General features: G+C 45.0%; 1 protein-coding gene across 1 annotated transcript in view; it reads left to right on the forward strand.

Annotated features, from left to right (window-relative positions):
- The first annotated feature begins 24,554 nt into the window (after positions 1-24,554).
- Positions 24,555-27,973, forward strand: part of ajap1 (adherens junctions associated protein 1) — a 165,622-nt gene continuing 162,203 nt past the window's right edge. Inside the window, exons 1-3 of the mRNA XM_068017003.1 lie at positions 24,555-24,589; positions 25,675-25,752; positions 27,050-27,852. Coding sequence (XP_067873104.1) covers positions 24,555-24,589; positions 25,675-25,752; positions 27,050-27,852 — 916 coding nt within the window. The remainder of the gene's footprint in view (positions 24,590-25,674; positions 25,753-27,049; positions 27,853-27,973) is intronic.

Here is a 27,973-nt window from a genome sequence, read left to right on the forward strand (position 1 = left end):
GGAGAAGCTGGCTTCCACCCAGCTGCCGAAGTTTACCCCCTTTGCTGGGATTGGACCCCAACCCCCATCCCATCCCCAATTAGGGAATGGACTCTCCCTCTCCTGCTGGGGTCAGTAATCGAAGCCCCCTTCTCCAGGGTCAGGGAGCAACTACCCCCACTACACCCTGCCCAGCTGGGAGCCAAGCCTGTCAATCAGGCTGATTTCCTGGCAGGGATCCTGGTAAATAAAAAAGTTGCATGCTGTGGAACTCCACCCAGACTCCTGAAACCCTGCGCCTGCCCCCGCCGCTCCCGCTTCCCAAACCCAATCTTGTCACTTTGACGCCATAAATTGCCACGATATCTCTAAGTTGTAGGAATACCTTTGGAATTTTGCTTGGCTGCTGATTCTCATTTTTGCTATTACATTTATAACAATACAAAGACTACATTGAGGACATCAATGGTTATAAGTGAATATAAATGCATACAGTTTTTGTGAGATGAAAGATTCAACACAGAAGCCATATTGGTATGAGCACCTTATAATTAGTATCTTCTCTTGGATTATCCTCTGCTCTGTTTTGAGGGCAAAAACATGACTTTGTTCTTGATGTGTCACAGTGGTGTGTGCATGTCATCTAACCTTCTTAACAGATGTTAGCTTGTAAACCCTTTCAGATCAGAAATATGAGCATGAAAATGGGATGGAGATATTTGTGCTGCGCCTTACCATTAATCACTATTTTATAGACATATAAATAGTAAAAGGGTGGTAAAAGGAGGAGTAGGGCCGATTAGGGATCAGAAAGAAGATTTACACATGGAGGCAGAGGGCATAGCTGAAGTATTAAATGAATACTTTGCATCTGTCTTTACCAAGGAAGAAGATGCAACCCAGGCAATGTTGAAAGAGGAGGTAATACAGACACTACAAGGGTTTAAAATTGATCAGGATTATTAGTATCCGATAGGCTGTCTTTATTTAAAGCCAACTGTGCAACAGCCCCGACAAACAAATTTCTCTGCAGCACCTGTGGAAGAGCCTGTCACTCCAGAATTGGCCTTTATAGCCACTGGCGCTGCTTCACAAACCACTGACCACCTCCAGGCGCGTATCCATTGTCTCTCGAGATAAGGAGGCCCAAAAGAAAAAAAGAAAAGTATCCGATAGGCTGTCTTTATTTAAAGTGGATAAGGCACCAGGACCAGATGAGATGCATCCAAGGATACTGAGGGAAGTGAGGGTGGAAATCACAGAGGCCCTGGCCATGATTTTTCAGTCTTCCTTAAACTTTGGGGTGGTGCCTGAGGACTGGAGAATTGCAAGCGTTACATCTTTGTTAGAGGTGGTAGAGGCAGGAACCCTCACAACATTTCAGAAGTATTTAGAAGTACTTAGATGACCACTTGAAACGCCATAGCGTACAGAGCTACGGGCCAAGTGCAGGAATATGGGATTAGAATATTTGGTGCTGTATGGCCAGCACAGACACGATGGGCTGAAGGGCCTGTTTCTGTGCTGTATAACTCTATGACTATTGATTATTCCTCTTCCTTGATGTTTTGCGTGTAAAGAGCAACAACATCGCATCAAGCCTAAACCTTGTTGGTAGACTGTTATTCAAACAGCTAATCCATCATCAACATGCAGTTTTATTCAGAAGCCAGAGTTTAGCAAGATATTTTGTGGGACATAGGGAAAATAGGGAAGAAACCAGTCAAAAGCAATTTCTTACCTCCGGAGCAATATAGGAAGGAAGTGTAGCATTAAAAGTGCAATGTTTTAAAACTGCAACAACACAGCAGAACACGGCTGAAGGAATCTGTCGGGGCATTGTCTGACAAACACTTAATATTTCTCTCTCTGTTTTATCAATGCTGCTATGATGTGCTCTTCATACTTGTTCTCCTCATTCCTCCTAAGATCCAAGAACACCTATTCTTCTCATTATTGTCCTAACTGTGTTTGAATAGAAACTCGTGACATTATTTTCTATTCTAACTCATTCTTCCAAGGAACCTAATAACCATACAACTCCATCAATCTTTTCTTCCTTCTATTGTTGACTTATGTTTAAAACCGAAGCTTGGTGACATCTAATTGCTACTTCTCCTACTATTTCACCTTTGGTGCTTTCCCGCACCTTGGGCCTTCTCAACAAGAAATTTATTGTTCTTTGAAATGAATAAGGGCATTTGCAACAGGCTTCCAATGTAGCTAATTGCTGTTCTGCCGATTAACGCCTCTTGAAAAGAGTTGGATATAGCTGCTTAAAAAGCAGGTTTAAGACTCTGGGGATATAGAAACATACAGATGATGTAATACTTGATGTAAGAAGATAATTCACATGATACTATGATGAGTCACCTTTGGAATGTACATCACAGAATTGGATAAGGTATAATGTGGCCTGAAAGATTGGAGTTTTGATTCAATTCCTTTTGCTGATCATGGATTAATTTACTTTTTTTGAAGATTCATCTGTGATTGGTTACTGTTGTTTTTTTGGCCTGTTTTACCCAGAATATTTTTGTCATCCGTGTTTAAGCCTCCAGTTGTAGATGGGCCCTAGCTTATGATATCCCAGTGAGAGCATTTTACTTGCCCAGTTATCTAGGTAAATCAGAAATGGGCTATTAATCTTGGAAAAGCTTTCAATAGAATAGATGTGAACAAATCCCACAGAATATTTACGTTGGAATATGACCATATTTGCAAAGGGCAAGAAATACCTAGAATAAACTGCCAGACTGAATAGGCCCAAATTCTATGCTTCTCCATTCATTTTAGTAGATGGAATGTCACGAGCAGCTAAGCGTAGCTGGTTGTCAGGCTGGGAGAGGGCAGAGGTGGATGAGCAGAGTTGACTTTTCTCATTATTGGCTTTTCTTGAATGTCTTGAACCTGCATTTTGGCCACGGACCTTCTTAATCCTTTCCTGAGGTCAATCTTTAACAAAAAATGTGTTTGTTATCCTCTAATTGTCCAGGGTTATTTCATGCTGAGGCCTTGTAGGAGGAGGATCAGACTGTATTGCAAATGTGCATTAAATGCCTAATGACTAGATTCCCTGCAAGCCTTAGAGTGTCTCGTGTAAAAGAAATTGCAGAGATTAAAGTTTCAACCCATTTTTCCCTTACAAAGTCAGCCAGCAAGCCGCCTTTTCAGCAGGATGTGCCGACAGTATCAATCATTTTAAATGAAAAGATATGTGATATACTCAAGCATTTTGGAGACTGAAACCTTCCCTGTGTTTGAGCCTTTTCATCTTCTCTGAACTAATTCCAGCCATTTTTATTTGCCCAGATAAAGAGACAAAGTATTTACATTTGTAGGTGAAGAAAAATAATCAGTTCTCCAAAAGTATGGACATTGAATAATTAGGCATGGCATAATCTAACTGTGATAGGATCAAGCCAACCCTGAAGTGATCATGGAGATTTGTTCCACTTTTCTTCTTTCAAACCTGTGACACGTTATGCTCAGACACGTTATCTTTCTCTGAGTGTAGCTGAATTCCTAAATAGGTCGGGTCTTCTGGGGTCTGAATAAGTGAACAGCAATACCTAATGTAAAATGCTCTGATAAGATGTCTTTTCTCGCCTAGTACAATAATATCATTAAATGACAATTCACCATGACAGTTGGCAGAATGCTATCCTCCATTCTTGAAGCATGGGATCCACTCATCATCAACCCTTTATAGAATGAGATCAGGTGACCAAGGAATATGTGTGTTGAGTGCTGCACAGTTCCCACTGTGGCTTGTCCTCCAACATCTCTCACAACTTATTGACATTACTTGATCTCTTTTAATCTTCCTCTGACAGCTTTGTTTGTCCCTGCTCCCCTCTCTGCCATCTCTTCCCACCATGACTTCTTTCAGCATTAATATCCATTCTCTTTCCCCGCCCCCACACCAACCCCCTCATCATACCTCATACCATCACAGCAAAGGAATGTTCTTGAGAGCAGCAGGACATGTCTTTAGTAGAGGAAAGTCTTTGACACAATGAGGCAATGATGTGCAGGTCAAGTGGATTCATACTGTTTTTGCACACATTTAGTAGTTTTCTTTGTTGTTCCCATGGCCAGGTCACTGGGAAGACACCCTTTTCTCTTGGAATAGCGCCATAGAATCATTTACTTCCATCTTACAGACTAGATGGGGCTTTGGTTTAATGTCTGATCTGAAAGATGGCAACAGTGCAGCACTCCCTTGGGACTAGATTTAATGGGCTCCTTGGAGGTTGGTGGGCCCATAGAATTATGGCAGAAAGTGTGGGGGGGTGGGGTGCGGGGGAGAGAGCCAGCTGCCTTCCTGTCACACCGCAGTTAAGCCAGGGGTGGGAAAAGTCAAAGATGGACTTCCCTGCCCACAAGCCAATTGAGGCCCTTAAGTGGCCAATCAGTAGCCACTTAAGGGCCACTTCCTGCCACTGCCCGCACTAAGCCAGTATTGGCAAGGTGAGGAGGGTGGGAGGGGGAGGCCTCCCACATTTGGAGAGGTCGTCCAGTGAAATAGGCCAACCTCCCTGTGGGTGGGGAGAGGCTCCTCCATTGGCAATCTGTGGCCTGAATCACTCATCGCCTACCTTCCCCACCCCCACCCCCCCCTCAAATGCTGGGGCCTGCCAGACTGGCCCCAGCGATCCTGCCTCACTTACTTCCTCTCTGGTTTGCCGTGGCTGGGCCTGCTCCCAGACCTCTTGTAGTACCAGCAGTGGCCACCGCTCCTGGTGGCAATGCCAATACTAATGAGTTGCAGCCCACTGATTGGCTGGCAGCTCTTGGAGGCAGGATTCTCATCCTAAAAGTGCCTGAACACCGTTGAATCATGCCAGGGTTCCTCTCGCCTTTTCAGCTTAGTGCCGGGAACCCTGTCAGCATGTCTGAATCCAGCGCTTAGTATTACACTGAAATTACTGTTTAGCTTATATGCTGAAGTCTCTGTAGTGGGGCTTGATTCCATCACCCTCTGATTCAGAGGTGAAATTGCTACCATTGAGCCAAGGCTGAAACACTATGGAGTATACTGTTATGGCTCAGGGAAAAAGCCCCGATCAAAATATATGATTTTGATTGCGGTGGGAGCAATGTACTGTCAATTCAGTCCCATCACCCCAGATATAACATATATCTTTAAGCTTTCCAAATCAAAATAACCCTGGAATGACGCAAACCAAACCAGGTATCTTTAGATATCAACAAATTAACTGTTTATTAGAAAAAATCTACAATTTTAAACACTACTAAGATAAACCAATATCTAAAGACCTTATAACTTATTTAAAAATCTAACTCCTGCATTTGCAAACATATACCCAAACTATCAGAAGTTTGGTGTTTGGTGCGAAAAAAATAGAATAACAGTAATGGCTTTGCAGATTTATAGTCCTGATGAAGTGGAATCTTCCAATGTGGAACAGTCCAAGGTTGCTTGAAGTCCTCCAAGGCCTGATGAATATGACAATAGGAGTTCAGCAATTACAGTTTAGTAGTTGAAGCATCAAACTCTTCTTTCCAGTGATGAATATAATAGATCGACAAATAGCTATTTAAAAAAAAAATTTGGCTTGACTTTTCAGAATTCTGAGAGAGAATGATAAATAGGGTTTAAATAGACTGAGAGAGAGCTCTCCTCTTTCCTTCATGTGCCAGAACAGTCTGTGTCTACAAAGCCAGTTTTTCAAAGTTAACTGGCAACATTGTAAGGTCTATTCTCCCTCTCTGTATGGCTATATCCAGGGCAACCAAAATGCACTTTCTGGTAACTTCTGAAGCTGGCTGCCTTAAAGAAGTACTGATCTCTTATAGCCTTAAAGGCACATAGCATGTTTCCCAAAAAAAACAGGATCATGACACCTCCACCCCTGGTGAAATGAAAGGCCCTTCCCAAAATGCGTTTCATTACAATGTAAAAATGGAAATTGAAAAAAAAAACTAACTTTTTTTTCGCTGTACAGATAAACAATTTTCTAAAATGGTAAGACTACAGCAACAAGTTCCATTCGAACATTTTCAGCTTTAAACTTTCAAAGGTTGTCCCAATTAATGCATTTCAAATTTCCAAGCATAGTTGTTTTGTGTTTTCCTTCCAAGTGTCCCTATTGTCCATCACCTCAGCCAGGTGATACAGCTAGGAGGACTGACCACTACTGGGTTCGCTATTCTCTGAGAAGTTTTTCGAGTACCCCTTAACCTGTGTGGCATCACTTGATACTGAAAAACTCTGTCCGGTGTAACAGAAGCTGACTTTTCCTTATCTTGAGGTGTCAAAGGAATTTGACAGTATCCCTCCAACACATCTGTCTCTTTAAGACACATGATGTTGCCTACTATGTCCATATAGTCTTTCAAATGAGAATTTGGGTAGGAGTCTACCTTCTTTACCGCAGTGACTTTCCTATATTCTAATCAAGTTTGAGCCGTCCCAGCAGGTTTAGGTAACAAGACCACGTGCAAATTCCAGCTGTCCTGACTAGGTTCATCTAAGCTGCCCTTCAGCATGCATCGTACTTCTGCTTCCACTTGGGCCTGTCTGTCTGGACCTAAGCGGCAAGGATGTTGTTTCAAAGGAATGGTTCCCCCTATACAGCGACGTTTAAGAGACATCTTGACAAATACATGAATAGGAAGGGAATAGAGGGATATGGGCCCCGGAAGTGCAGAAGGTGTTAGTTTAGGCAGGCATCAAGATCGGCGCAGGCTTGGAGGGCCGAATGGCCTGTTCCTGTGCTGTACTGTTCTTCTTTGTTCTTTATACCCACATCATGTGTGACTAAGATTGTACAATCCTGGCTTATCCTTACAAACTCTTAAACGTTGTGAAAAACCTGGTTAGGTCTTCACGCTGTTTTTCCTCTAAGTGTAAAAGCATATTGTCTAATTTTCCTAGCCATTCTGTTCACGAATCTGATAGTTGGAAGTTCAATCTGAGAATTTCCTAGGCCTGCTTCTGCCTCATCCTCACTATTCTTTTCCTTCTCAACTGTCCCAATTACTTGACATACCTGTACTGGCTTATCCTCCTCCCTGCGGTAACGTGCCTTTAGCATATTGATGTGACACGATCGGTGGTTCTTCCAGCTATCATGGGTGTCAATTAAGTAATCTACCGTACCCATTCTTTTGATCACTCTATATGGACCACTGAACTGTGCTTTTAATGGTTCTCCCTGTCATGGTAACAACATCAATACTTCATCCCCTGGTTGAAAATCACGGGCTTTTAAATTCTTGACTGCCCATTTTTTCATATTGGCTTGGGATGCTTTAAGGTGCTTCTGGGTTACAATGCAAGCTTTCGTGAGCCTTTCCTGGAACACAGATACATGGTCTAGTATCAAAGATTCATTCTTTTGTTCCAAGGATCTGTGTTTTATGAGTTTTAGAGGACCTTTTCATGTCTGTAAACCAATTCAAAAGGACTGATTCGGTGAGTCTCTGGTAGAAAATAAAAGAAAGTCTAGTCTTTTATCCCAGTCATGTGGATATTCGTGACACTATGTTCTGATCATCGTTTTGAGAGTTTGGTGAAATCTCTCTAAAGCTCTTTGTGACTGTGGATGATATGCTGAAGATTTCAACTGTCTAATCCCTAAATTGCCCATGACTTCTTGAAATATCCAAGACCTGAAATTAGAACCTTGATCTGATTAACCTTCAAGTGGCAACCCATATCTTGTAAAGAATTGGGTTTACTTTTCTACTACTATTTTAGCAGTAATTGTCCTCAAAGGACTGGCCTCTGGGAATTGAGTAGACATATCCATGATAGTAAGTATGTATTGATGCCTGCTTTTGTTTTTGGCAAGGGTCCTACACAGTCTACCAATACCCTGCTAAATGGTTCCTCAATCACTGGTATGGGAACTAATGGTGCCGGTTTTGTGGTAGGTTGTGGTTTTCCTACCATTTGACATGTATGGCATGTCCTACAAAATTGTCTCTCATCCTTTGTAAGACCTGGCCAGTAATAATGTTGGCTTATGTGTGATTTGGTCTTCCAAATTCCCCTATGTCCTGCAAGAGGAATGTCATGTGCTAACCTTAATAATCCTTGGCGATATTTAGGTTAAAGGCCTGCTATCCGACCCGAACCCGATGGGACGCGATGACATGTGTCGGGTTCGGGTCGGGTCAGGTTGCACTTCCGAGTCTGGCATTCGGGCTCGGGTCGGGCTGGGTCGGAGACGCTCTATCACAGGTAAGTCGCTCCAATGTTAATTTAATTTTTGGACTAGAAAGGTGGTTTTGTTAGTTATTTTAAGCTTGGCAGATCAGCAACAAAGTGAAAAACGGAAGGTAAGTTAACTGATGGTTGGGTTGGGCGCGGTAAAAAATGGAAGGACTCAGGCTGGGTTGGACTCGGGTTGGATGTCGGGCTCGGGTCAGGTTTTTTTTGTAGACCCGAACAGGCCTTTAATTTAGGTGGTACTACTATCTGTTCAACAACTGTCCAATCTTCATTGGCAGGTCTATGAGGCAGTCTCCATTTCCTCCTTAAAACCCCGTTTGTCATATAATAACCTTCCGGAACTCCTTTCACCTCCGCTTCCGTCAGGGCCATCTGTGCTATTCGGTATATCTCTGGATCAGCTTGCTGTGCTGCAATGATAGACAATTTATTAAACATCTCATTTGGATTATCTAAATCCCCAAATAAGGTTTCAGATACTTGGCTATCTGTTTGTGGTGCCCCTTTTACCTCCGACAATGGATCCTGTATGGCCATTGCTCGGGTAATACCCAGGAACTTGTTCCTGTAATTGTTTTGTTTCCTTAATTTCACATGGTTCCTCTGTAATTATAGGAGAAGCTGATACTTTTCAGCTAAATCATTTCCTAGGAGTAGATCAATTCCCTTTACTAGCAAACTGTGGACAACTCCTACAGTTACTATCCCAGATAGTAAGTCACTCTCTAGGCATACTTTATACAAAGCTATGGGTATATACTCCCCACCAATTCCATTAACTAAAACTTTAGCGTTCAAGGTGCTCTCTGGTGGAAACCTTATATCTTTCCCCAGCAAGAGTGTTTCGGTTGCTCTTGTATCCCTGAGTATAATTATAGGTTTTCCTGTCTCACTTACTGGATATGGAGTTACTTTCCCCTTTAACAAAAATTCATATAACTCTTGGGTATTTTATTCTTAACCTCTGCACTCCTTTTAGTTGTAGTATCTGGTTTCATAGCTGTCGTTAAAGCTATAGCTTTGTCTTCTATACTCTCAGTCAGAATCTTTTCCCTCTGCACTAGCTTTGCATACCCCAACAGGTCATAGAGCACTGAAACAGGCCCTTTGGCCCACCAAGTCTGTGCTGACCAACAACCACCATTTATACAAATCCTACATTAATCCCATATTCCCTACCACATTCCCACCATTCCCCTACCACCTACCTACACTAGGGGCAATTTACAATGGCCAATTTACCTATCAACCTGCAAGTCTTTGGCTGTAGGAGGAAAGCCGAGCACCCAGCGGAAAGCAATGTAGTCACAGGGAGAACTTGCAAACTCCGCACAGGTAGTACCCAGAACCGAACCCGGGTTGCTGGAAATGTGAGGCTGCGGTGCTAACCACTGTGCCACCCTATGGGTTTACTTCACAATTTCAAGCACTCTGAACAGAGATGACCCATCTTGGAGCAATGATAACACTTTGGCTTGCGAACCTCACTTCTACCCTCAGCACTTTCCTTTCTGGCCTGAGGAGGTGATCCTGGGGCATTCCCAGCTGTTCCTTCTTGTCCCCAGCTACCTGCCTTCCTTTCACTCTCCCACTTTCTATCCTTCTCAGGTTTATGGGGGTAACAGACAAAAGAGGTTGGCTTATTCACAAACTCAAAATCATCAGCAATTTCCGCTGCCTAGCTTTCAAAACTTTTAGGTTATCTATATGAGTTCTCACTACTGAAGGAATGGAGTTTTTAAACTCTTCTAAGAGAATCAACTCCCAAAGGTTCTCATATGTGGTTTCTACCTTTAATGCCTGTATGCAACAGTCAAAATTAATTACTTCACCCTCTCAAATTCTACATAAGTCTTCCCAGTCAATCTTCGTAAGTTCCTAAACTTCTGATGGTAAGCTTCAGGGACTAACTCATACACAACGAGAACAGTCTTTTTTGCCATCTCATAATCTACAGAAGCCTCTTCAGGATGCATGACATAAACTTCATGAGCTCTGCCCACCAACCTGCTTTGCATAAACAGTGCCCATCTTTCTTTCCGCCATTTCATCCGTTTGGCTATTTTTTCAAAAGATATGAAAAATGCCTCTGCATCCCTTTCCTTCAATTTAAGAAGAGCCTGTATAAATTTAAACAACTTTTCGCTGTTTCCTAAGCAAAGTTCAGATTCTTCCTGCCCCTAATTTTCCCTGGATTCAAGACTAGCCTTTTGTCTTAGTTCCAACTCTTTTAACTTAACTTCCCTCTCTTTCTCCCTTTCTTCTTTCTGGAGTTCAAGCTTAAGATTTTCCAATACTATTGCTTTTTCTTTCTCTTGTTCAAGCTTTCTTAATTCTTTTTCAGCCTCAGGTTTTTTGATTTCCAACTGAATCTGAGCCAATACCATTGCATCACTCTCAGACCTACTACTTTCTTGTTCCTCGTATTCCCCTTCACCATCATCATCTGCTTCTAAATCAGGATGTTGGGCTATTATGTCAATTATCTTTGCTTTTTTGGCAACTAATTTCAATTCTAACCCCAGTTTTGCTGCCAATTATTTTAATTTATTCTTAGTTAAATTTATCAAGTCACTTAGGGAAACATTCTGCTTTCCCAAAAACTCTGCTGTAACCGCTAATGCCATTATTTTGGTACAGATTGTACCTTTATTATACAAGAGACCTGGTTCTTTTTATTGCTTTGTAATTGGCATTAGATTTATATCCCAACAATCGAGTTTCCAATTGATATGATCCCAGATACGAGAGAAATTAATATGATGCCAGACGCAAAACCCCAATTTAAATATGTCATCCCAGAGACAAGTAATTAATATGATTCCAAATGCGAGCCCTCCAAATTAATCTAATTCTGATCCCAGATGTGAGATGCCTAATTAAAATATGATTCAACCGCAAACGAACCCCTAATTTATATGTTACGGCATGACTGCTCAGGAAAAGAACCCCCAATCAAAATCTATGATTCTGATTGCAGTGGGAGCAACACACTGTCAGTTCAGTCCCACCGCCCCACAGGTCACATAACATATCTTTAAGCTTTCCACATCAATGAAAGCAGCAGCCAAATTGAACAATCTAGTAACCCCCGAATGAGGCAAACCAAACCAGGTATCTTTAGATATTAACAAATTAACTGTTTATTTAAAAAAAACTACAATCTTAACCATTACTAAGATAAACCAATATCTAAAGACCTTATAACTTATTTAAAAATCTAACTCCCACATTCACAAACATATACCCAAACTATCAGAAGTTTGGTGTTTAATTAGCTGCCCGAAAAAAATAGAATAATAATAAAGTCTTTGCAGATTTATGGTCCTGACGAAGTGGAATCTTCCAATGTGGAACAGTCCAAGGTTGCTTGAAGTCTTCCAAGGCCTGATGAATCTGATGATGGGAGTTTAGCAATTACAGTTCAGTAGTTGAAGCATCAAACTCTTCTTCTTTCCAGCGATGAAGACAGTAGATCGACAAATAGCTATTTAAAAAAAATGATTATCTGGCTTGACTTTTCAGAATCCTGAGAGAGAATAATAAATAAGGTTTAAATAGACTGAGAGAGAGCTCTCTTCTTTCCTTCACATGCCAGAACAGTCTGAGTCTAAGTCTGTGTCTGCAAAGCCAGTTTTTCAAAGTTAAATGGCAACATTGTATGTTCTGTTCTCCCTCTCTGTGTGGCCATATCCAGGGCAACCAAGATGCACTTTCCAGTAACTTCAGAAGCTGGCTGCCTTAAAGAAGTACTGATCTCTTACAGCCTTAAAGGCACTCAGCATATTTCCTGGGAAAAAAAACAGTATCATGACAGTAGTCACTGTTATTATGCAGGCAAACATAGCAGATAACTCTGCAAAACAAGCTCCCACAAACAGAAAATGAGATTGATTAACTGTTAATTGATATTTTCTGATGTTGGTGGTGGGAATGTTAGCCAGAACACTGGGAGAATAGTGCCATGCAATCTTTTACCTTGATGGACAAGTTGGGCCTTGGTTAATCTGTCCTCTGAAAGAGAGCACTTCCAGCAATGTAGAACTCCCTCAGCACTGCACTGAAGTGCTACACACACAACAAAAACAAGAAATGCTGGATTCACTCAGCAGGTCTGGCAGCATCTGTGGAAAGAGAAGCAGAGTTAACGTTTCGGGTCAGTGACCCTTCTTCGGAACTGACAAATATTAGAAAAGTCACAGATTATAAACAAGTGAGGTGGGGGTTGGGTAAGAGATAACAAAGGAGAAGGTGCAGATTGGACCAGGCCACATAGCTGACCAAAAGGTCACGGAGCAAAGGCAAACAATATGTTAATGGTGTGTTGAGAGACAAAGCATTAGTACAGATTAGGTGTGAATATACTGAATATTGAACATCAGCAAGTGCAAACCTGAAGAAAAACAACCTGAAAAAAACAGTGGATAAGCAAACTGAACAAACTAAGATGAAATGAAATAAATGCAAAAAAAGATTGTAAAAAATGTAAAAAGGAATGCAAAAACAAAAAGGAAGACAAAATAACTAAAAATGACTAAAAATGAAAGTAAAGTGGGGGGCTGTCATGCTCTGAAATTATTGAACTCAATGTTCAGTCCGGCAGGCTGTAGTGTACCTAATCGGTAGATGAGATGCTGTTCCTCGAGCTTGCGTTGATGTTCACTGGAACACTGCAGCAATCCCAGGACAGAGATGTGAGCATGAGAGCAGGGGGGAGTGTTGAAATGGCAAGCAACCGGAAGCTCAGGGTCCTGCTTGCGGACTGAGCGGAGATGTTCCGCAAAGCGGTCACCCAGTCTGCGCTTGGTCTCCCCAATGTAGAGGAGACCACACTGTGAGCAGCGAATACAGTATACTACATTGAAAGAAGTACAAGTAAATTGCTGCTTCACCTGAAAGGAGTGTTTGGGGCCTGGGATAGTGAGGAGAGAGGAGGTAAATGGGCAGGTATTACACCTCCTGCGATTGCAAGGGAAGGTGCCCTGGGACGGGGACGAGGTGGTGGGGGTAATGGAGGAGTGGACCAGGGTGTCGCGGAGGGAACGATCCCTTCGGAATGCTGACAGGGGAAGGGAGGGGAAGATGCGACTGGTAGTGGCATCACGCTGGAGGTGGCGAAAATGGCGGAGGATGATCCTTTGGATATGGAGGCTGGTGGGATGAAAAGTGAGGACAAGGGGAACCCTGTCACGGTTCTGGGAGGGAGGGGAAGGGGTGAGGGTAGAGGTGCGGGGAATGGGTCGGACACGGTTGAGGGCCCTGTCAACCACAGTGGGGGGAAATCCTCGGTTGAGGAAAAAGGAGGTCATATCAGAAGCACCGTCATGGAAGGTAGCATCATCAGAGCAGATGCGTCGGAGACGGAGAAACTGGGAGAATGGAATGGAGTCCTTACAGGAGGTAGGGTGTGAAGAAGTGTAGTCGAGGTAGCTGTGGGAGTCAGTGGGCTTATAATGGATATTGGTAGACAACCTATCCCCCGAGATGGAGACAGAGAAGTCGAGGAAGGGAAGGGAAGTGTCAGAGATGGACCATGTAAAGGTGAGAGAAGGGTGGAAATTGGAAGCAAAGTTGATAAAGTTTTCTAGTTCGGGGCGGGAGCAGGAAACGGCACCGATACAGTCATCAATGTACCGGAAAAAGAGTTGGGGGAGGGGGCCTGAGTAGGACTGGAACAAAGAATGCTCGACATATCCCACAAAAAGACAGGCATAACTAGGACCCATGCGGGTACCCATAACGACACCTTTTACTTGAAGGAAGTGCGTGGAGTTGAAGGAGAAGTTGTTCAATGTGAGAACAAGTTCAGCCAGGCGGAGGAGGGTGGTGGTGGATGGGGACTGCTTGGGCCTCTGTTCCAGGAAGAAGCGGAGAGCCCTCAAACCATCCTGGTGGGGGATGGAGGTGTAGAGCGATTGGACGTCCATAGTGAAGAGGAGGCGGTTGGGACCAGGAAACTGGAAATTGTCAAAATGACGTAGGGCGTCAGAAGAGTCACGGATGTAGGTGGGAAGAGACTGGACCAGCGGAGAAAAGATAGAGTCTAGATAGGAAGAAATAAGTTCAGTTGGGCAGGAGCAGGCTGACACAATGGGTCTGCCGGGACAGTCCCGTTTGTGGATTTTGGGAAGGAGGTAGAAGCGGGCTGTCCGGGGTTGCGGGACTATGAGGTTGGAAGCTGTAGAGGGAAGATCTCCAGAGGAGATGAGGTCAGTGACAGTCCTTTGGACGGTGGCTTGATGTTCGGTGGTGGGGTCATGGTCCAGAGGGAGGTAGGAAGAGGTGTCTGTGAGTTGGCGTTGAGCTTCTGCAAGGTAGAGGTCGGTACGCCATACAACAACAGCACCACCCTTGTCTGCAGGTTTGATGACCATGTCGGGGTTAGACCTGAGAGAACGGAGTGCCTCAAGTTCAGAGGGGGACAGGTTAGAGTGAGTGAGGGGGGCAGAGAAATTGAGACGACCAATGTCTCGCCGACAGTTTTCAATGAAGAGATCAAGAGCGGGTAAGAGGCCAGGGTGAGGGGTCCAGGTAGAGGGAGAATGCTGGAGGCGGGTGAATGGGTCTGCTGGTCGGGGGGAGGACTGAAGTGCTAGTTTAGATTTTAGTGCATGATGACCCATCATCTTCAATAGTGCTACAGTGATCCCATGGAGAGTCCTGAAAAATAATAACACACTGTTAAGTTATGGTGGTCACCATGTGTTTGCAAATTGTGTATATGTGGATATTAGAGAAGGGCAGGAAAGGCTCAGTCTTGATGCTTCTCTACAGTTTAATAGCCTGAACACACCCACTTTCTAGGCTTGCACATGAGGAATAAACTGCTGAGCAAGGTATTGGAGGGTTGAAGTTCCTTTTGAAACCGTACCCCAACATCAGGGCCACTTTCAAGAAGGAAAAGGAGTTAATTGGGGCTGGGAGAATGGTAGGACTCAAAATGGTGCAGCAACGTTATGCCAAGTGTGCTGTGTCTGTCTTCACTGAGGTGGGGCAGTGTGATAAGACACAGGGATTTTAGCAGTAGAGGAAGATGGTAAGGTGTTATGACAGTTAGAGAGAGGACTGCAGAGGATTAAAAATATCTGCATGCATCCAGTTACAGAAAAATGTGTACAAGATGAAAATTAATTTTTTTGTTGTTTTGATATAACCCAAACATCACTGCAGTGTTGATCGAGCATGGCCTAATTACAATAAACCAGGTACAAAGGTGGAAGAAAGCTGTCTTTTAACAACATATATCTTGAAGACAACGCAATTACTGTTTCTGTGACCTTGAAATCCAACCACATGTGATTTCTAATGGTAGTTTACTTTTAATGATCTTCATTGTCAGCAGAACCTTTACAACCATCAAGTTGGTTTCAGTATATTTTTATTGCCTGCAGTAATAGTCACAGCATTTATGAGGCCTTTAATTGATATGTTATCTTCCATATCATTGGTTTTATAAAATTCAATTCCCATAAATCAGTGCACGGTATACCTGTGTAGAAAGTTGGTGTCAAAATATGAAAACTGTTTGACAATTAGAGTTATTGCAACATATCTAGACAGGCAATCAGGAGATATTATTGGGATAGTGGTAACTGTTCTGGGCAAGTATGCACGTAGTGTGGAATCCTATAGTGTCCTCATTGGAGGAATTTCATGGGCTACCATGCTGAGCATAAACTAATAACTGTTTCATGGCAAGGAAAGAATCATCGGGTGTGAAATTCATTTACGAAGTGTCGCTTCGAGTGGTGTTGCGATGGCCTACCTGATATTTTCTTGCGTGCAAAGCACACCAGTCATTTCCCACGTGGCGTAACTGAACTAGAGTCGCATCCCTTTGTGCACGTGAAGACGTTGAAAGTGCGTTATCATGATGTCATTAATGCGAATGGGTTGATGCTGCGCTAGGATACCAAAATTCTAAATGAATGTGCAGGTAACATCTTCCTTATTCACTCCTGAAACAACAAGCAAGAGGGAGCATGTTTTGTAGCTATTCAAAGGGCCACTCAGCAAATTGTGGCTGAGGTGCTTTTGACTGACTTCTGCTCGGGCAAAGTTTGTAGAAGCACAGTGGTGAGTTGTTGGATGAATTTGGAGATTTCTGCTGACCAAACAAAGGTAGAAAATAACATTGCCTTGCATAGGTATGGAGGCAATATTTGCAGTGCCACTTGCTTTGCAACGTAAGGAGGACATGCAGAGGAGGAGGTGGAGAAGGAAAGCTCTGCGAGGAGGAAAGTAAAGGAGGACGCTGCAAAGCATACCCATAAACTGTACACCATCTACAAGGCACAAATGTGATGGAATAGTCTTCACTTGTCTGGATGAGTGCAGTTCCAACAACACTCAAGAAGCTCGACACCATCATCCAGGACAAAGCAGCCTGCTTGATCAGTACCCCATCCACCACCTTATTCATTCACTCCCTCTACCACCAGTGCACAGTCTGGCAGCGTATCTACCATCTACAAGATGCACTGCAGCAACTCGCCAAGGTGTCATCGACAGCACCTTCCAAACCCGTGACCTGCAACATCTAGAAGGACAAGGCAGCAGACACATGGGAATACCACCACCTGCAAGTTCTCCTCCAAGTCATGCACCATCCTGACTTGGAACAATATTGCCATTCCTTCAATGCCACTGGGTCAAAATCCTGGAACTTCCTCCCTAACAACACTGTGGATATATCTACGACACATGGACTGCAGCAGTTCAAGAAGGCAGTTTACCACTACCTTCTCAAGGGCAATTAGGAATGGACAATAAATGCTGGCCTTGCTAGCACTGCTCACATCCCATGAATTAATTCCTGGAAAGAAGACCCTACCCACAAAGCGTATTCCAGGAACTCCACTTCTCAATAGCAATGAGCCAGGAGTAGTGCCTGAAGAGGCAATGCTTCACAAAGGAGGTTGTGATGGAGTTGATGCACCTCCTTCACAATGACCTGGAGCCTCAAACCAGGGCGAGGGGGGCTCTCCAAATGGCTCTGAAGATCACTGTTGCCCTTTTCTTTCTACACAATGGGATACTTCCAGGTGGGAGCAGGCAACCTCAACAACATGTTGCAATTCACCAGGTATCAGGGAGGTGACAGAGGCACAATACAGAAGGAGAGGAACTTCATCCTCTACTCCTTAAGAAGGCATACGGGTTCGTCAGAATAGTGAGCTTCCAAATGTTGCAGGGTGCTACACACATGGCTCTGCGGGCCTCCCACGTCAATGACGCGCAATGCCTCAAGGGCTCTCACTCTCAATGTGCAGTTGATGTGCAGTTGAAATTCATCTCAGTGTATGCCCTCTATCCTGCACAGTGCATTTATTCTGCGACAGTCAGCAATACCCATCACCTTCAGGCCTCCAAGACACACCACAGAATGGCTGCTCGACCACAAGGGCTACTCCCTCCACACATGGCTCATGATCCTTTTCCACCATCCCACTGCGTGAGGTAAGAGGGCCTTCAGTGAAAGCCATAGAGCCATCCACAACACTGTGGAGAAAGCCTTTGCAAAGGTTCTGCCGCCTAGATCACTCAGGGTGACCTCCGCAGTACACACCTGAAAGGGTGTCCATGTTTGTGCTCATGTGCTATATCCTCCACAACCTTGCAATTATGAGGGACTATCCACTACCTCCTGGGATCTGGAAACCACCTCGGGAAGAGGAGGAAGAGGAGGAGATCACATCCATCACCTGCAACTGGATGGAGTGAGAATGACCGCATTGTGAGGCTTCACTTAGTTGAAACAAACTTCTCCACGTCCTGCTCCCCCCAACATGGACCCACCATTCCTTAATTGTACATTCATATCAGACTCCCTATCAGAAAGTTCCCTTGGCCAACAACATTCAATTAAAGCCAACAATAGAAACCTTCACTCAATAACTTTACCCAACAACACATCAATAATACAAAAAATCCCAGAACTAATCACCCTTGTGCATCTGAGTGCCCATCTTAGCAGTCCCTTGCTTGGTTCAGTACTCCTAAACAGTGCAACCCAATGGCTGCAACATGGCTGGTGGAAGGCTGCAGATTTTCACTGGGGCAGACTGTAGATGTCTTTATAGAAGGCCCTGAGCAGCTCTGGGCCTTGAGAGCTTGACTTTGAACTGCACCATCTTGGGATGGCTAGCAGCAGTCTGGGCTGGCTGGTTGAGAGGTGAGAGCAAGGGGAGTGGCAGTGGTGGGAGCACGGACACTGTCATCTTAAGAGAGAACAGCAGGTTTGTGCTTCACTGTGCTCCTAGCACTCCCATGGGATGGGACCTCAGCATTCGGAGTAATCTGTTGGAGCACAGCTGTACTGCTGTGAGAGCCCACATGCCCCTTTGAGCACTGAGATCCACACCCACGATGGCACCTGCCTGTGCCTGCGTGCTGGAAACCAGGGATCCCATGACCTCCTTCTGAGCTTCCAGTGCAGCACTCAGACATCAAGAGGCCTCCACTTGTGCTGCAGTGGTAGCTGTGACAGCGGTCAGCAGAAGTTCCATCATGGATCAGTTGGGCATGGCTGCAATGGAGGTGCCCACCGCTTCCACCGTGAAAAGGATGGGCTCCAAGCTCTGCGCGATGGCCTGTGCTCTGGTGGAGCTGGACACCTCCCAGCTCCTAGCCACTGACTGCAAGCTATCTGGCGGGCCTCCCAATGCTCCAAGCAGTACCAGTATCTGTACTAGTGGCTCTGAGCATAAGGCCAAGTTACAGTGCTTCTCCTTCAGAGTCTGCTCTTCCTCTCTCCCTTCTGCCTTAGGCTACAGTGGCTGACCAGGTGACATTTCCTGACTATCTGAAAGTACAAAATTATAAGGGGAGGATAGGGGTGAGGGATGGGTGGGTGGGGAGGCAAGCAGAAAGTCCACAGTCACACCATCTGCAGTTTCCATTTCATGGCACCTTTCAGGATGCGGGCGAGGTGAGTGGAGAAGGTGCATAAGGCAGCAACTTACATCATGCTGATTGGCATTGGCGGTGCCAGGTGCCATTGGCTCTATAGCATTGGTGCCCATGATCCTATGGACCATCTCCTCCAGGGCTATGAGGGGATGCATGTGTGCTGGTCCTCCCCGAGTCCTTTGGGTCTCCCTCTTGATGTGGGCCACCTTCTCCTGCAAGAGAGAGGGCAGAATGTCAGTGACTGTGTATCAGTGTGATTGGGTGATGTGCCTGCAATAGCTGTCAGTTTGGGAAAGCAGGTACGTGGCTGGCACGATTGGAAGTTGCGTGTGGGTGAGGTGTAGTATAAGGATGTTCGGTCTGAGCCCTGAGTGTCCGGGTGTGCTGCTGGGTGAGTGATGGGAGTGTGGTGCATTGAGAAGTGTGTGGTGAGGTGGGTGTGAGATGTGATGTGCAGAGGCATTTACTCATTTTGACCACCAAGTGAGTTTATTAAACTTCTTTCAGCACTGTTTCCATGTTCCGGGAGCCACAATCTGGGCATTGAGCACCCTGGCAACCATTTCCTGCAAAGGTTCAATCTTGACAGCTTTCTGCTCCTCACCGCAAACATGACCTCCTACTGACCTCCATCTCTCTGCCCAGTGAGTCCAAAGCTCGTCACTAAAGCAGGGAGCACGTTCCTTCTTCTGATATGCCATCCTCCTTCTTTCTTAGTGCCAAAATGTGATTATCCAGCAGTCTGCAATGCATTGCTGCAACTTCCCTTGATAGGGACTGTGCCTTCAAAAGGGCCTGGAGCATGTGGTTTCTTCACAATGTTACTTGGTCCTCTGCAGTGTGCACAGGATGCTGCCAGTGAAATGGAGACCACGGCAGTGTAGGAGCTGCTTGTGGCCACGCTACAATCAGGAAAATTAGGTGGGTTGATGAATTTCATGCGCTGCCCACCTCATTTCCAATGGTGCAGGCAGGTCGCAAATTGCAGACCCGCACCCAAAAATCGGGGCAAACAAATTTCTAGCCCCAAATGTTGAATTAAGCCGCAGTGTCTGTAATATAATGAGAATAAAAACAATCTCCAATTTTGCATTGCAGCAGGGAATCAAGCTCAGAGGGAGCGCAGGTTGAAAGGTCAGCATTGCAGTGCTGCAGCTGTACCATCAACCCCACTCCCTCTGAGTGTCCCTCTGTTCTGGAAATGTGGGATCAGTGACTTTATCCTTTGATGTAATGTGTTGATGTATTCCATATTTGGCATTGGCAAGATCAAAGCCATTGGGCTGAATTTTCCCTTAATTGTGGGGGTTCGAGTGATGGGCCAGAAGGCAGGCCCCGGCCAAATTCCACGACTGGCAGCCACTTAACAGTCCTCTGTTGTGGTCCCTGTCCCTTTAAGGATGGGGAGTCTGCCTCCAAGAGCAGCTGGACAATCAGAGGCCCAGCAGCTCAGTAGTACAGGCAACGCCACTGGGCGTGGTGGCCACTGCTGGGACTACCTGAAGTCCGGGACTGGGGTCAGCGCTGCAGCCCGGGCATGCCGGGCCACTCCGGCAGGCTCAAGAGAGGGGGTGGGGGGGGGGGGGGGTGGTGGTGCTTGGGGGGTGATGTTTGTGGAGGGGTGGGCTTTCCCACCAGGGGCCCTCCATAGGCAGATGTCCATGGAGGAGATCCCTCACACCCCCAGGCCACAGGGAAGCTGCCTTGTTTCACTGGGCAACCTCCCCACATGGCGGGGCTCTCATCAGCTGCTGTTAACATACCAGTGGCGGTGGGAAGAGGCCCGTAAGTGGCCATTAATTGGCCACTTAAGGGCCTCAATTGGCCTCTGGGCAGGAAGGTTGTTCTTGGCCTTCCCCACCTGGAATAAATTCGAAGGCGATGGGCACCCCCATCCCCACATTCCCACGCAATTTTATAAGCCTCCTGCTGCCGCTGTTCTCCTCTCTAGGGGGCCCATAAAATGCTGCCCATTGTTATCGGTCCCTACCACAAACTCCATTCCCTAACCAACGATTCCATCCCTCTCCCGCGCAACTGTCTGAGGCTGAACTAGACTCTTCATAATTTTGGTGTCATATTTGACCCAGAGATGATCTGCTGATCACATATCCACACCACCACTAAAAGCACCTATTTCCACCTCCTTAACACTGATCAACTCTGCCCACCTCAGCTCATCTGTTGCCGAAACCTCATCCATGCCCTTGTTACCTCCAGACTTGACTATTTCAACACAGTCCTCTGCCCTCTGTCAACTTGACGTCATCCAAAACTCTGCTGCCTGTGTCCTAACTTGCACCAAGTTCTGTTCACCCATTGCCCTGTGCTCACTGACCAATATTAGCTCCTGGTTAAGAAATGGATTTTCAAATCCATGCATGGCTTCAGCCCTCCCTGTCTCTGTAATCTCCTCCAGTGCTATAACCCTCCAAGGTATCTGCACCACTCACATTCTAGCCTCTTGAGCATCCCCGATTTTAATTGCTCCATCACTGGCATGTTTACAGATGCCAAGGCCCCAAGGAATTTCCTCCCTAAAGCTCTCTCTCTCCTTTAAGATACTCCTTAAGACCAACCTCCTGGCCAAGCTTTTGGTCATCTGCCCTAATAGATCCTTATGTGGCTTGGTGTCAAATTGTGTTTGCTAATACTACTGTTGTGAAATGCCTTGGGGCATTTTATTGCATTAAAAGCACAATATAAGTTCGGGTTGCTGTTATTGTGGAATCTGACACTTGATGGAGGATACTGATCCTTTCCATGTTTGGTATCTGACTCAATCACAGTCTGAAAAAGGTGTTTAATGATGGACGAGCAAAAAGTGACTGGTTGCATAAGTAAAAGATCAACTGTTGATCTGTAGAAGACTTGTAGAAGACAATTATTACAGGCTGGGCTGTGCCGATCATTAGATTTGAACAATCAGGCATTGAATGTGCAATGAGTCTTTACACTCAAGAAGCTCAACACCATCCAGGACAAAGCAGCCAGCTTGATTGGCACCCCATCCACAAACATTCACTCCCTCCACCACCGACAGTGTCATCAATGTGTACCACCTACAAGATGCACTGCAGCAATGCACCAAGGCTCCTTAGACAGCACCTTGCAAACCCGTGACCTCTACCAACTAGAAGGACAAGGGCAGCAAATGCATGGGAACACCATCTGCAACTTCCCCTCCAAATCACACACCATCCTGACTTGGAACTATATCGCCATTCCTTCACTGTTGCTGGGTCAAAATTCTGGAACTCCCTTCCGAACAGCACTGTAAGTATATCTACCCCAAATGGACTGCAGCAGTTCAAGAAGGCAGCTCACCACCACCTTCTCAAGGGCAATTAGGGATGGACAATAAATGCTGGCCTGGCCAGCGATGCCCACATCCCATGAATGAATAAAAAAAAGATTTGCTAGATTTCCCATTGCTATTCAGTGAACCTTGTTGGAAGGAAGGAAGAGGAGAAAAGTAGAGAAAACTGGCAAGAAACAAATTATTAAAAGTAACAGGCTTAATGCCCATTGGGCTTCTTTCTAGCAAGCAATCCCCTCCTTCATTCTGGAAGCAGCATTTTCCAAATGGATCCTTAGCGAGGCTGAATTTTACAGCTTCGGCATGTCTCCCAGCATCAGGCCGAAAAGGCGGGGGGAGCTCCACCGCGGCCATTTGGAGTCCCCCTCCCCTAGCATGATTGTACGGTGCCTGGGCAATTAACAGCCCGGTGCCAGAATCTCTGGCCCTTTAAAGATGGGAATCTTCATCTCCAAGAGCTGCCAGCCAATCACAGGGCAAGCAGCACCACTGGGCGTGGTGGCCACTGCCAGTACAGCAGAGGTCTTGGGCCCTGACCCAGCGCTGGAGACCTGGACCTCAGGTAAGTGATGTGGGGTTGCCAGGGCCAGTTCAGCAGGCCCCAGCGAGGTGGGGGTGTTTAGCACAGGGGGAGGGGTGTTTAGGAAGGTGGTTTGATTGTTGGGAGTGGCCTTCCGTGGGCTACAGATTTCCCACGGAGGAAGGCACCCCCAATCCCACAGGGAGGTTGCCTCGTTTTACTGGGCGACATCCCCATGCGGCGGAGGACCACCCCCCCCCCCCCCCCTCCCCCTGGCCTTCCCACCCTGCAGTTGGCTTAACACTGGCTGTTAATAGACCGCTTCAGCGCCTCAAGTAGCCTTTGGATGGGAGGCCGTCTTCGGTCTATCCCGCCCCCGACAAAATTGAAGAGCGATGGAAAGGCGATGGGCCCTCTGCTTCCCACCTCCCATCGCAACTCTATGGGCACCCCAGCCTCCTAGCCCGTCTCAGGGGGGCCCCATAAAATTCTGTCCTTAATTGTGTGGCTCTCACTTAAACGTGATTTATTTCTCAGTCCATTCCTTACTCTTTCAGTGCATTCTGCAATCACTCTCAGTTTATTGTTTAGCATCTCAATCCATTCTGCAATGATTCAGTGTTCTTTCATTGTGGTCAGACTTTTCAAAACAAGTAAATTTGTATAACTGGATAAACCATCAAGGAAATGCCTGAAGAGAAGTGTGTAGTACACAGGAACAATGCATTATATCTAACATTTTAACACACATGCTGACATTTTTACTCTCCATTTTATCTTTTGCACCATGTCTTTGCTTGGCTCACTCTTCCCTTGCTCTCTTTCTCTCAGATACATACACACACTGTCTTGTGTTGTCTTGCTCTATAATTCTTTATTGACCAGCTCTCTCTTGCTTTGTTGCCCGTCTCTGTCTCAAATTATTTTTCCCACTTCTGTCCCTCCTTTTTGGCTTCACTTCCCTTTGAATTTCTGTCCATTTTCCCACCCAAACACAGGATCAACCTCCACCGCCCCCTGCCCCCCCCCCCCCCACCCCCCCGCCACCTCCATCCCACTCCACCTCCCCACTCCCCAGATCATGTCCACATTTGGGCTGTAGTCACATTTCTTGTACAGCCTTGGTGGCCATGGCATTTTGAGACTCTGTATTACTGGGGTGTTGTCATTTTCTCACACATAGCTCAATGAATCTCAAAGCTTCCTGTTCCAGCCAGGAATTTCTTCAGATTTGAGAACGCTGCTGGTCCCTCTTCTCCACCCACATAATAAAAGTAGGTCAGTTCAGTCACATTATTAACTTGCCAGGCTTTTGCTAAATCAAAAATAACAGTTGCCATACTTTACCCAAAATATGTTCACATATATCTTATTTAAAATTCATTTTAATGGGACTGGTAGTTATGTTTCGCGAGTGGCAATTAATCAGTGATACATTGCTATAAAATTGCTACCGTGTCTCACTGAAGATGGGAAAGATTTGTAGCATTCCTGCGTAGAGGAGTCAGTTAGAATGGGAATAATCTAACTTTCATTTCTGCACTTGTCCTCCTTGGCTCCATTTTCTTCACTTGTCTTCTGAAGGTTCTGTCTCCTGCTGTGGTATGGTTCCATGGATAATGGCTGTCCCCCGTACCTTCAGCAATCAGTCTAGGTAGTGAGTGCTGGCAGGCTATTCAATCACAGAAAACATCATCTACAAGTGTAACATGTTCATAGTAGCATTTTACAGCAGGTATTCGTGAATGAGGAGCAAGAATCCTGATTGGTTCTTTTCACTATCCCAGGGGCACAAAGACCAATTGTCATTTCCTCACTGCTGGGCCTGTTAAGATCAAATAACTCCAAATAGATCAGATATTGAAACCTATTGCGACCCAATTGCTCTCCATGACTCTACCATATTAGATGGTGAACACACGAGCTGAGTCACGTGGGAGTTCTGACTGTAATTTTAACCAGACTTTCAGTTTACCCAGAATTTAATTGCGGTTGTGTCTCCTTCGAATCTGGAGTCGCCTTTAACTCAAAGAAAGACTCACATTTACATAGCACCTTTCACAACCTGAGGATGTCCCATAATGCTTTACAGCCAATTAAATACTTCCAAAGTGTAGACACTGGTAATGTAAGATGAGGCAGCCAATCTTCATACTGCAAGGCCTTAAGAACAGCAACATGATTATGACTGGAAAACTTGTTTTTAGATGTTGGTTCAGGGGAGAATTCCCCCACTCTTCTTCAAAATAGTACCATGGGATCCTTTATGTTCACCAAACAGGACCTTGCTTTAATGTCTCATCCAGGCGAACACAGTCTCTGCCTAGGGGGTGCTGAAGGTCAATTGTAGCACCCAAGGTGTCTGGTATAGAAAGAGGATAAAAACTGGGAGCCTGCCTTCAGGATAACATACACATCCAGCCTGTCCACTGTAGTAGACACTGTTCTCCGATGCATTTTACATATGTGCAGTGGGTATAACAACGCACAAAGAATATAGACATTATACCTTTGTTACGACCAGGTGAGCAATGTGTCTAGGGCGTCTCTTGCTGTCTTCACCTGGTCTTATTGTAAGAGGGTTTTAATTTTACACACACTGTGTTTTGAGCTCCCCTTTTTGTGAATCCATGTTCACAGTTTCCAATTATCAGGCAAATAACTGAGCACAAACAGGCTTTGTTTGCTTTAAAGCAGAAAGATGAAATTTATTAAACCTTAAACTTAATTCTGATACAGTTCATGCCTGCGGATATACAATGCGCTCACGCTAGCATGCGCAAGCGATATAAACATGAAAGATAGGGACAGAAAAGAGTAGAAGAAGAGATAAGTAGCACAATTGAAGGCAATATCCTGTTACTGTTTCTTGAGCTCGCTGTAGTCCTTGATTGTAGTTATATTCTTGCATTTCTTTGGGGCCCAGTAACCGTCTTAAAACTTTGTTCATGTGGCAAAACTTTTTCTCTTTGAGTTTCACGTGTCTTCAATGGTTTCAGTTCCCTGAGAGATAGGCAGGCAGGAGGTCATCTTAGTTCCAGTAGAGCACAGGGCGTTCTGCCTCAAAACCCTTTGCTTGGGAGTTCAAATTCAAAAAGCTCCCAGGGTGCTCAGCAGGTTAGTCATGTGACTAGTTCCTTATATGGAACAGTCTCTTCACATCCCTTGTTGGAAGTTCAAATTTCTGTGCCCCAGCTAGCCATATGACTAAAACTAGTGTGACCACTTCTGTATATTGGAGAGCAACTGCAGAGTCTCCGTTTTTTCAACATGGTCTGTTACCATGGAAATGTCTTTCCAGTCAGAGTTTGCAATTTTTAAAGTTTTAATGTTCATGTGGCGAAATAATGTATGCCTCAGTCTTGGCAGGTGGGGGTTTGCCTGACACCTTTATAACGTTATTAAAGTGAATGAAGATGATGTGTGGTGTGGAGATGTCGTATCACAGAGGACATTATTTTACCAAATGAGATAATATTCAGGTTGTGACTACAGGGACTGTTTAATTGCCTTGTCTATGGTTTCTGTCTATTGGTGGAGGTGTGTTGCTAGGGGAACATTTATGGTTTCGCACAGCATTTTCTGGAACAAATGGATCTAGCAAAAGCATTTTATTTTCTCCGTATAAATTGAAACGCAAGCAAACAGCCATACTGCAGGTCACCATCAAAGCTAAAATAAAACAGTAGGGAAGATAAATCTAAAATTAGGGATTATCAGACGTCAAGCTCAGGTTTTCAAAGCCTGTAGATTGCCAAGAGACAGAGAGACTGAGGAAAGTGAGGTATGCCACAGTTTTGGGAACCTGAGTAGTAACGAGATTGGAGCAGGAATCATGATGATTTCAACAGGATGAAGATACAGTGAAGAGGAACACCTCATGTAGGCTTATGTATTTGGAACTTCAGTACATTCTGCTGAGGTCAGGTTGGGAATGAAAATAGTTTTGTGCAAAGTGTTACATCATGGTTTAGACAGTTCTGTCTGTTGTACTAATTTAGATACTGGACAATGAATGTGACTCATTTTACAGATTGTTATAACGATCTCTTGAAATATAATCTTGTTTGCATAGTGTTCATTGGACTAATGTTGCACTCTTTTCTTCTTCCAGCCCAATGCCTGTCAATAAATTTGGACGACCTGTTGGGTGCCATGCCTGGATATTGCTTGCCATGTTTCATCTAGCCATGGATTTCTCTTCTTGTGAATCACAGATTCAGGGTCAAGGACTCAGCCACACTTCAGGGTCGTTCCACCCATCACCACGTCACAGACTTGCCACTGACCCTCATTGGGAATACAAAAACGCCCACCTTAGGAGAATTACAAAATCTTGGTGGCTCAGAATGTTCTGGCCTGAAATCCATCCTGAAAAACAAATACCGAACAAGCCAGCAGGAATTTACAAACACAAGTCAGTCACAGGCAACCTGTGTACCAACTGTCAATCCAAACAATCGATGTCTTACAAATTGGACCCTTCAGTCTCTACGGAGATCAGGGATTCGGTAAAATTGACCTCTTTGAAAAGGTCAAGAAGGCAAAGCGGTCATTTTGCATTTGATAATTTTGAGAAACCCAAATGCACTTCTTATGACAGTGAAGGAACAGCAACTGTGATACCTTGCGCCATTGAATGGGGCCCCACAAAAGAGGAGCTCACGGAATTCAACATGTTTTCAACTCCTACTGGTCTGTCCACCACAACGTTGACCTTGTTGTCCTCCACCAGAATGACAACTGCCAGAACTACAACCACCACCACAGCCAGTACCACATCTACCACTATGCAAGCCACTACAGCCACACTCAGGAGCCCTAAGAGGGTGGTGCCTGTGCCAAGTACAACAGAGGCGAACCTAAGCTGGGAGCTGACCAACACAGCCAGGCCATCCCGGATAGGAGATACAGGAGGTACCTCAACCACTAGAATTCTGAATCAATTATTTTATAGATAATACAATTTGAAGGGACCTTTTTTTTTATGAGAAACTCATTGTTCCTGAAAATGTTTTATTTTCAATTAGGTTTCTAG

This window comes from Heterodontus francisci, chromosome 37 (genome assembly GCF_036365525.1).
Source record: "Heterodontus francisci isolate sHetFra1 chromosome 37, sHetFra1.hap1, whole genome shotgun sequence".
Classification (NCBI taxonomy): domain Eukaryota; kingdom Metazoa; phylum Chordata; class Chondrichthyes; order Heterodontiformes; family Heterodontidae; genus Heterodontus; species Heterodontus francisci.